Source organism: Scyliorhinus torazame, chromosome 29 (genome assembly GCF_047496885.1).
Source record: "Scyliorhinus torazame isolate Kashiwa2021f chromosome 29, sScyTor2.1, whole genome shotgun sequence".
Taxonomy (NCBI): domain Eukaryota; kingdom Metazoa; phylum Chordata; class Chondrichthyes; order Carcharhiniformes; family Scyliorhinidae; genus Scyliorhinus; species Scyliorhinus torazame.
Window position 1 is genome coordinate 17,478,592 of NC_092735.1, and position 10,060 is coordinate 17,488,651.

At 49.1% G+C, this 10,060-nt stretch overlaps 1 protein-coding gene across 1 annotated transcript in view; it reads left to right on the plus strand.

The window, feature by feature from the left end:
• LOC140403898 (glutamate receptor ionotropic, NMDA 2B-like) overlaps positions 1–9,598 on the plus strand; it is a 427,700-nt gene extending 418,102 nt beyond the window's left edge. Inside the window, exon 11 of the mRNA XM_072492121.1 lies at positions 5,103–9,598. Within this exon, the coding sequence (XP_072348222.1) occupies positions 5,103–6,902 (1,800 nt within the window). The 3' untranslated portion in view covers positions 6,903–9,598. The remainder of the gene's footprint in view (positions 1–5,102) is intronic.
• The last annotated feature ends 462 nt before the right edge of the window (positions 9,599–10,060 follow it).

Genomic DNA, 10,060 nt, shown 5'->3' on the forward strand with positions numbered 1-10,060 from the left:
ACTGAGCCTTTCCATACACTGTGTCATATTTTGTGGGATGGGGACTATCGTAACCTCTCCTGAGTTTTGTCTTTTCGTGCTTTTTTGTATTCCTAAGCAGCTACGCTTCCCACTGATTACTTCACCTCTTGGTTCCCTGACTTTCCCTTCCCCCCCAATCTTTAGTTTAAAGTCCTATTGACCACCCTATTTACTCTTTTCGCCAGAACACTGGTCCCAGCTCGGTTCAGGTGGAGACCATCCCAACGGTATAGGTCCCCCCTGTCCCTAAACTGATGCCAGTGTCCCATGACAAGGAACCCCTCTTTCCCACACCACTCTTTCAGCCACGTGTTAACTTCCCTTATTCTTGCCTCCCTATGCCAATTTGCACGTGGCTCGGGCAGTAATCCGGAGATTATGACCCTTGAGGACCTGTTTTTTAATTTGAATCCTAGCTCTTTATAATCTCTAAACAGGTCCTCTTTCCTAGACTTGCCTATGTTGTTGGTACCGACATGGACCACAACAACTGGATCCTCACCCTCCTTCTCCAGTATCCTTTCAAGCCGGTCAGAGATGTCCCGCACCCTAGCACCGGGCAGGCAACATACCATGCGAGACTCTTTATCCTGCTCACAAAGGATACTATCTATCCCCCTGATAATAGAATCCCCTACAACTACAACTTGCCTATTTACTCCCTCCCCTTGAATGGCCTGCTGAACCATGGTGCCTTGGTCAGCTGACTCATCCTTCCTGCAGCCCTGTTCGCCATCCACACAGGGAGCAAGTGCCTCATACCTGTTGGACAGAGTCAAGGGCTGAGGCTCCTGAGTTCCTGACTGCTGGTTCCCTTTACCTGCCTGACTTGCAGTCACACCCTGCTGTCCCTGGTCACTGGCAGGATTTAAACTACTTACTCTGACAGGTGTGACTGCCTCCTGAAACACAGTGTCCAGGTAAGTCTCCCCCTCCCGGATGTGCCTCAGTGTTTGAAGCTCAGACTCCAGCTCATCAACTCTGAGCCGGAGCTCTTCGAGCAGCCAACACTTACTGCAGATGTGGTCGCTGCAGCTCGCAATGGGATCTGCCAGCTCCCACATCAAGCAGCTCAAGCACATCACCTGACCAGCCATCACTAATTAATTAATTAGTTTAATTTAAGTGTTTTTTTTTTTAAATTTGGGGCAGATTTGATATCAACCAATCAGATCACAGCTTCCCTCTGACGTCACTTTTGGGGGGAAAAACTGGAAAACAGGAAGTTACCGTTAGGTTTTTATACTCACAGAGACTGCTCCTCCTCCTCCAAACGGCTCCCGAAATTAGGCCCGTAGAAAGAGAGAGAACAAAACAGTCGGGAAAAAGCACCTTCTCCCACTCTTCACCGAATTACCTCGCTGCACCAAATTACCAAATTCCCACTCTGTCTGTGTCTCACTCACTCAGGCTGTGTCTCCTTGACCAGCACAATGCTTACTAATGTGCGCTTTCTGTCTGTCTTTTATACAGACTTTAGGATGACTCACACTAAAACTTCAAAGAGAAGAATACAATGTGTACCTTTGTGCCCCTTAACAGGCCTCAGGTGACTGCCAGATAACTGCCTCTCAGCAATTAGGGTGGGGGCAGCTTCAGCCAATCAGACACTAATCTACACTGCACTTTTAACTGAAAAACAGCAAAATTAGATTAACCACTTACCTTTCCTGGTTAGCTCACTGCACCAAATTACCAAATTCTCACTTGGTCTGTATCTCTCTCACTCAGGCTGTGTCTCCTTGACCTGCGCAATGCTTACATGGCGGGATTTGCTTTGTGTCCAGTGCAGTGAACTTGATGCACTGCGACATTCGAGGCCCACCACCGGAGCTCAGCTTTGCTGATATGGAGCAAGTAACATTTCCATATGTTTCAGGGGCAGTGCGGTGGCGCAGTGGTTAGAACTGCTGCCTCACGGCGCCGAGGACCCGGGGTCGATTCCAGCTCTGGGTCACTGTCCGTGTGGAGTTTGCACATTCTCCCCGTGTTTGCATGGGTTTCGCCCCCACAACCCAAAGATGTGTAGGCTAGGTGGATTGGCCGCGCTAAATTGCCCCTTAGTTGGAAAGAATTAATTGGGTACTCTAAGTATAGGAGAAAAATAAGAAAAAAAAATTCCATGAGTGTGGTGATATGCATCATTGTAAATACACAAGGGGTTAATGTAAATACACGTAGACTAGATAGACACTAGAGGGATCACCAGAGACATGACACACAGACATTCAACCAATAGGTCAGTAAGATAGGACACGCCCAATGGGCAGTCACGATACACACAGAGGTGACACTACCACAGGAGGGCATTACACCAACCCATATAAAAGGACACAGTACACATAATCTTCCTCTTTCCAGTGGAGATACTTAGTGAGTACATAGGATTGATTGAAACACATCACACCCACCACGTGGATTGTAGCAGACTGGTTCGTCAGTCTGAGTAGCTATAGCAGGATTAACAGGAGAGTTGAATCCAAGTAGGAGAATCATTAACAGTAATAAATGTGTTGAAGCTATCTCCAAGTCTGAACCTTCCTTTGTCGGAGTGCACATCAAGGAAGCAGCTTGTGCTACATCAAGAGCATAACAAAACGAGCATCACGCCAAGCTCTGTAGCTGGTCACAAACCTCAAGTCTGCAAAAGGACGCATGAGTGACGTCATAGGTATAATGGCGCACCACTTCATTCTGACAATGCGCAATGCCTCAGATGAGGACACCAAAAGCCATCCAGCTATCCACTGTCTCCAGTAAAATTAGAACGGGTGCGAGGCAAGTTTTAAAATTCTCCCAGCGTCTCCACTTTGCCTGAGCATTGGGGGTGATGTGGCTTCAGCAGGATAACTCCACACTGGTTCCTGGCCCAGATCTGTAGCCGGTAGCAGTTTGAGAGGAAGGAGGGGACTGTTTTATTCTGTAAAAGGGGAGGTCAGAGACGGATCTCATAGACACCTTTAAAATTATGAGCTGGTTTGATCATTTTGTGAGGGCCACGAAGAATCCAGCACGGATTTGTAGAGTGAAACAGAAAGTAACTTTATTTACAACAATATGTACACGGTACCAGCAGTTCACTACAGGTACCTTCTCTAGCCGGTACCACGCTTGCCAGCTCTATTTCTACAACTGCACTGCTAATGATTGCCCCCCCCCCCCTCCCCACCTCTCCCGCTCATTGGGGGAGCTCATCTTCCTCAAGGAACATGGGGTAACCAATTGTCCCTAACTAATAGGATCTCGGCAGGTTATAACAGATAGGGAAAGCTTTTGATTCATGGGGGGAGGGATCTGAAACTCCTCCATCTTCAGGTTCCGTGTGTGGTGATATGCATCACTGTATATACACAAGGGGTTAATGTAAATACACTACAACTAAGTAAACACTAGAGGGAGCACCGGAGATGTCATGACATACAGCTAATGAACACATAGAATAGGACACGACCAATGGGCAGTCAAGACACCCAGAGGTGACACTACCACAAGGGGGCAACCCATATATAAGGACAGGGCACACATGCTCTGTCTCTTTCCACAGGCGACACTTAGAGAGAAGGACAGGGGCAGATCAGAAGCATCACACCCACCACGTGGCTTAGAGCAGACTGGTTAGTTAGACTGAGTTACTGTAGCAAGATTAGCAGGAGAGTCGAGCTCATAGAGAACTGTGCTGATGGTTCAATAAATCACATTGAACTAACTTCAAAGTCTGGAGTATCATTTGGTCAAAGCTGCATCGAGTTGCAGCCTGTGTTATCCCAGAGAACATAACACATCACCATGCTCTGAGATAACATTGGAAACCATGGATTTCCATTGGATCAGATCATGATTTCGTTTGGGAAAGAGCCGCTGTGGGAGTGGGTTGTTTCAGCCTTCTGACCAAGAAGTATTCCCACTCTTACCACCTGCATATTGAAAGGACTTAAAGGCTGACCATCGAACTGTTTGGTCACGTTAAGGACACACCCTCCCGTGATCTCTGGCTCAGTGGTAGGGGTGCTCGCCACAGGACCTAATCCTAAGCTAGGGGCCATATCGGTCAGAGAGCTTGCAAGTTCAGCAAAGGCAAATGGAATTTTGGCCTTTATTTCAAATGGAATTGAGGATAAATTTAGGGATGTCTTGCTAAAACCGTACAAGGCACTAGTTAGACTGCAACTGGAATACTGTGAACAGTCTTAAGGGAAGACATCCCAGCATTGGAGGCAGTCCAGAGAAGGTTCACTAGGCTGATCCTGGGTATGGAGGGATTTTCTTATGAGGAGGGGTCGAGTGGGTTGGGCCTGTACTCAATGGAGTTTATAAGAGTGAGAGGCGACCTTATTGAGACATGTCGGATTTTCAGGGGGTTTGACAGGGTCGATGCTGAGAGGTTGTTTCCCCTTGTGGGAGAGTCTAGGATCAGAGGGCACAATCTCAGAGTAAGAGATCGCCCATTTCAGACAGAGATGAGGAAGAATTTCTTGTCTCAGAGGGGAGTGGATCTGTAGAATTCTTTACCGCAGAGAGCTGTAGAGCCTGGATTGTTGAGTATGTTCTGGACAGATTTTTAATGTGAGGAATCGAGGATATAAGAGGGATAAGGGGGAAAAGTGGGGTTGAGGTTATCATATCAGATCAGTCATGATCTCATTGTATGGCGCAGCAGACTCGATGGGCCGAATGGATAATTCCTGTTCCTACATGTTACGGTCTTATGGTCAAAATTCAATTGCAAATCAGGAGAATTTTTTTTATCCCGAGGGTGGTTCGAATCTCCGACTTGGTTTAGTTGAGGGCAATGAAATCAATGCTTTTAAGTGGAAGAGAGATCAGCACATGAGGGAGAAAGGGAGCGAAGGATAGTGGTAGAATAATGTAAGTGTGGGAGGGAGGAGTCTTGTAAGGAGCCCTGATAGACCAATGAATTGACTATTTCTGTACTGCCTACTCAATGTAATTCTACATAATTGGACCGACACTATAAGTGAGCTAACGGCCATTTCAATAACATTTTAGTTTAACCTCTTTGAGTGTTAGTGTTCTGCACACCCCCTGAGCTACTCCTTATTTTTTTTTGTGCTTTGTTTCAGGGTATATATAGCTGCATTCATGGTGTCCCCATCGAGGATAACAAGTCTTGCATGGAATCCCCCACCGCCACTGTGAACGACACCCATTCCAACATCATGCGGCTGCTGAGGACGGCGAAGAGCATGGCTAACCTCACCGGGGTCAACGGCACGCACTTCGGCTCTCCCCAGAGCGCCCTTGACTTCATCGGCCGCGACCCGTCCGTCTTCGACGTCCCTGAGCACCGCCGGAGCTTCACTCACTCCGACTGCAAGTCCTACCAGCCCGATGACAACCTCTTCAGCGACTACATCAGCGAGGTGGAGAGGACATTTGGCAACCTCCACGCCAAGGACACCAACAGCATCTACCAGGACCATTACCATCATCACCGCCCGCACAGTATCGCCAGCACCAGCTCCTTGGACATCCCGTACGAGTGCGACAATGCGATGTTTGGGACTCAAGGCAGGCCATTGTCGAGGAAGCCCTTTGAAATTGGTTTGCCCCTGAAACATGCACAAGGCCACCTTAGCGATAGCTACGAGAACCACAAGTACCTGTTCAAAAATGACCGCTACGCCCACGATGACCTGATTCGATCTGACGTGTCGGACATATCAACCCACACGGTTACCTATGGCAACATAGGCAACACCAAGCGCCGTAAGCAGTATAAAGACAGCCTGAAGAAGAGGCCGGCCTCAGCCAAGTCCCGGAAGGAATTTGATGAAATTGAGCTCGCCTACCGACGGAAGGCCCACACCTCGGACAGGAAGGCACGTTTCTTCAACAAGGACAAGCTCCGGGATTTCTACCACGACCAGTTTCGCTGCAAGGACAACGTGTCCCACTGGGAGCACGTGGACCTGACAGACCTCTACAAGAGCCACAACGATGACTTTACGAAGCACGACCCGTCCGGCTCTCGCCTGAACAGGCCGCACCACGTCCACGTCGGCGAGTTCGGGGCGGGCGAGCGCAAGAGCAACCTGCACGCCTCCACCGTGGGCCTGTGGGACAAGAACGTGGGCATGCCCGAGTGGAGCGAGCACCAGCCCGAGAACTACTGCCACAACTGCCCCTCCAAGCTCCACAACTATGGGGGGCAGAACGCCAACAGGGCCGCCTGCCTTTGGTGCGAGACTTGCAAGAAAACAGCCACGTTGTACGACATCAGCGAGGACAACTCACTGCAAGACGTGGACCAGCCTCTCCCCCCTGGGGTCGGTGTCACCAAGTACCACCAGAGCCCGACCGACTCCACCAAACTGCAGAGGCGCAACCGGAACAAGTTGCGGCGGCAGCACTCCTACGACACGTTTGTCGAGATGCAGAAAGAAGATAACGTGGCGATCACCCCGCGGAGCGTGAGCCTCAAGGAGAAAGACCGCTTCCTGGAGGGAAGCCCCTACGCGCACATGTTTGAAGCACAGGCAGAACCAGTCTTCATCAGCAAGCCCCCCGCCCCGGAGCGGCACAACCTCAGCCGCTACACATTGAGCAAATCCCTCTACCCCGACCGGGTCACTCAGAACCCCTTCATCCCCACCTTCGGTGACGACCAGTGCTTGCTGCATGGCAGCAAGTCGCACTTCTTCAAGCATCCGGCCATCTCCAAAACGCGCTTCGATTTCCACCCTTCGGCCAAGACAGCCTCATCCGTGCTCAACGCCATGCCCGCCAGGTTTCAGAAGGAAATATGCACAGGAAGCCAGCCGACAGTGTGTGTGGCAAATAACAAGACTCCCAGGGCATTCAACGGGTCCAGCAATGGGCACGTATACGAGAAACTGTCCAGCATTGAGTCAGATGTCTGAGGATGGACTCGCTCCTGGTTTGGGTGTTGTTAAGGAGGTCCTGGTATGCACGACATACTGGCGTTCCAGATGGACCCACTGTTTTCTATTTTTTATGTTTTGGATCTTCATACACGCATCATGGCACATTGTTATTACGGGAGTGAATTGGATTCCGTGATGAACATTGAGTCCGGTCCATTACAACATGGCAAAATTCTCACTGCATGTCATTTGTATCAAGTTACATCAGGTGAAGCATCATTGTTAGGGGGTGATGATTAATATGGTGAATATTAATATTGGGCCAATACTGTACAGTTAAAACCTGTATTAACACACTCATCACTGAAGACTCCAAACAGCTTCATTCTGAATGCCTCTCCAGGGTTCTGGGTAAACACCAGCTGCAATCACTGTTGCATGAGTGGACATGGGTTCTAGTAAAAGTGATCTCAGATTGGTGGTGTGAGTGTGAATGTACATTTGTGTGTAAATGTGTGTGTACATTCAGGGATATCCTTGGAGTGACTGTACAAGCACAGTGTGTTATGACATTGTCAGCTCGTCACAATAGTGATAGGCTATGACTTCATATTGACAGTGACATCACAGTGATAGTGACATCACAGCAACAGTGACATCCCAGTAACATCACATTGGCAGTGATATCATAGTGACATCACAGTGACAGCGACGTCACAGTGGCAGTGATGCCACAGTAACAGTCATATCACTGTGATAGTGATGTCACATCATCAATGATGTCACAGTGATGTCACAGTGGCAGTGATGTCAGTGACAGCGATGTCACAGTGACAGTGATGTCACAGCAACAGTGTTTACACAGTGATGTCGCAGTGGCAGTGATGTCACAGTGACAGCGATGTCACAGTGACAGTGATGTCACAGTGACAGTGATGTCACAGCAACAGTGATATCACAGTGATGTTGCAGTGGCAGTGATGTCACAGTGACAGTGATGTCTCAGTGACTGATGTCACAATGACAGTGATGTCATAGTGAAAGTGGCATCGCTGTCACAGCAGCAGTGATGTTACAGTGACAATGTTACAGTGACAGTGATGTTGCAGTGACAGTGATGTCACATCAGCAGTGATGTCACAGCAGCAGTGATGTCACAGTGACAGTGATGTCACACTGATAGTAATGTCACACTGATAGTGATGTCACAGTGACAGTGATGTCACAGTGATAGTGATGGCACAGTGGCAGTGATGTTACAGTGGCAGTGATGTCACAGCGATAGAGCCATAACCGTGACAGTGATGTCACAGCGATGTCACCGTGACAGTGATGCCACAGCAGCAGTGATGTCACAGCAATGTCACAGTGACAGTGGCATCGTGATTCAAAAAGCCAGAGATCTTTAAGTCCTTAAAGATTGTCAAAGATGGTCGTTAAAGGTGTATGGCTATTGAATGAAAACCGTAACTATGACCACTGTGATAGACAGGCCTATGGATAAGAAGAAATCCTCAATCCAGCTGCAGCTTCTATTTAGCAACATGGGGGAAACAATTTTATTCCAGTGAGGTGAATAATAATATTACTGCTCAACAAAGAATGCCAGGCAGGAAGGGGATGCAATGACGCCTAATTAAATGATCACTTGCTACATACTCACAGGTCTTTCAGCGAAAGAGTACTGCTAGCTGTCAGCTAGCATGACAATGATCTCTTTTCATCCCATGGGTGTAGACGATAGCATCACTGCACCAGTGCCTCGTGAGGTGAAATTTCATTGCAGTTGGAATGAAACGGGATTTTTGCACTACAATCTAGTAATATTTGATACTTCTGATCAGGAATTAGCAGAGTGTTGCTGTGCGGTGGAGTTATGGCGATGTCCATTGCCAGATGGGAAAGACCACTTTGTGACTCTTCCCCGCCTGGGAGTGGACATTCAATAACACGCCATCGCAGCATTTCATCTCTCCCCTCAGTTAAAAGGCGTCCCATCACTCCCAACTATAGCAGATGTCCAAGCGTAACGAATGATGTTAAAACATTGAATGAATTATGCTAATAGAAGGTGAACCTTGACCTGACTGACCAGTAACTCCCTAAGCACACTGCAATGTATTAAGGATCTAAGAAGCTGGTTAGATGGGAGCCTGCTGGGAAGGGTTAATGGTTAAGGACTGCTAAAGTTGTCGTGGATGGGGAGCCTTTGACTACGCTGTGATCGTCCTTTACCAGCTGTACATTGACACCATTTAACTCCTGTCATCTTGTATTTTTTACATGGATGATTTGCCCACACTGTGATGAATTTTAAAGAATCCCAGAATACGAGCACAGTACTGACAGCGAAGAAGTCAAATGTGGTCCTGAGCTGAAGTAATTTAATACTCTGAAGAGTTCAATGCACATTTTTACTCTAAAAGGTGTCAACAAGATGTTATTTGTTATTGTGATAGTGCTGTGAGCAATCTCTTCATTGGTCAGAGTTTGTAGAGGGTCCTTCATCACCCCCCCCCCCCCCACTGGCTAATGGGCATCTGAACCACCCAGGCCACTTACGTTTAGCCAAAGGTACAGCTTATCCTCGCAAATACTGTAGCCGTACTCCGATTCTGTGATATATTGGCAGAGGTTAGCCTCCGGCCAGACCGAGGAGGCTGCTGGTTCGATCTCCAGTTTGCGCTGGCTTTGGGGATCTTGTAGCCGGAGCTGCCTTATGGGGTTGGGAGTATGGAGGAAGGGAAGGGGGAGGGGAACGAGGGAGGGGGGTGGTGGGATGTGGGACCGGGGGGGGGGGGGGTGGGGGGGAGGGGGGGGGATGGCTAAATTTACTGGCATAAGACACGATGGGTCGAATGGCCTCTATTTCTGCTTCCCAGCCATGGCGCTGGGGTGAGTGGATAGTGTTGGAGGGGGAGGGGGTGGGGGTGGTGGATGGGGTTGGGGGTTGGGGAGAGGGTGGGTGGATGGTGTTGGGGGTGGGTGGATGGTGTTGGGTGTAGGGGTGGTGGTGGTGGACGGTGTTGGGGGTGGGGGTGGTGGATGGTGTTGGGGGTGGGGAGAGGGTGGGTGGATGGTGTTGGGTGTGGGGGTGGCAGATGGGGTTGGGGAGAGGGTGGGTGGATGGTGTTGGGTGTAGGGGTGGGGGTGGGGGTGGTGGATGGTGTTGGGTGTGGGGGTGGGGGTGGTGG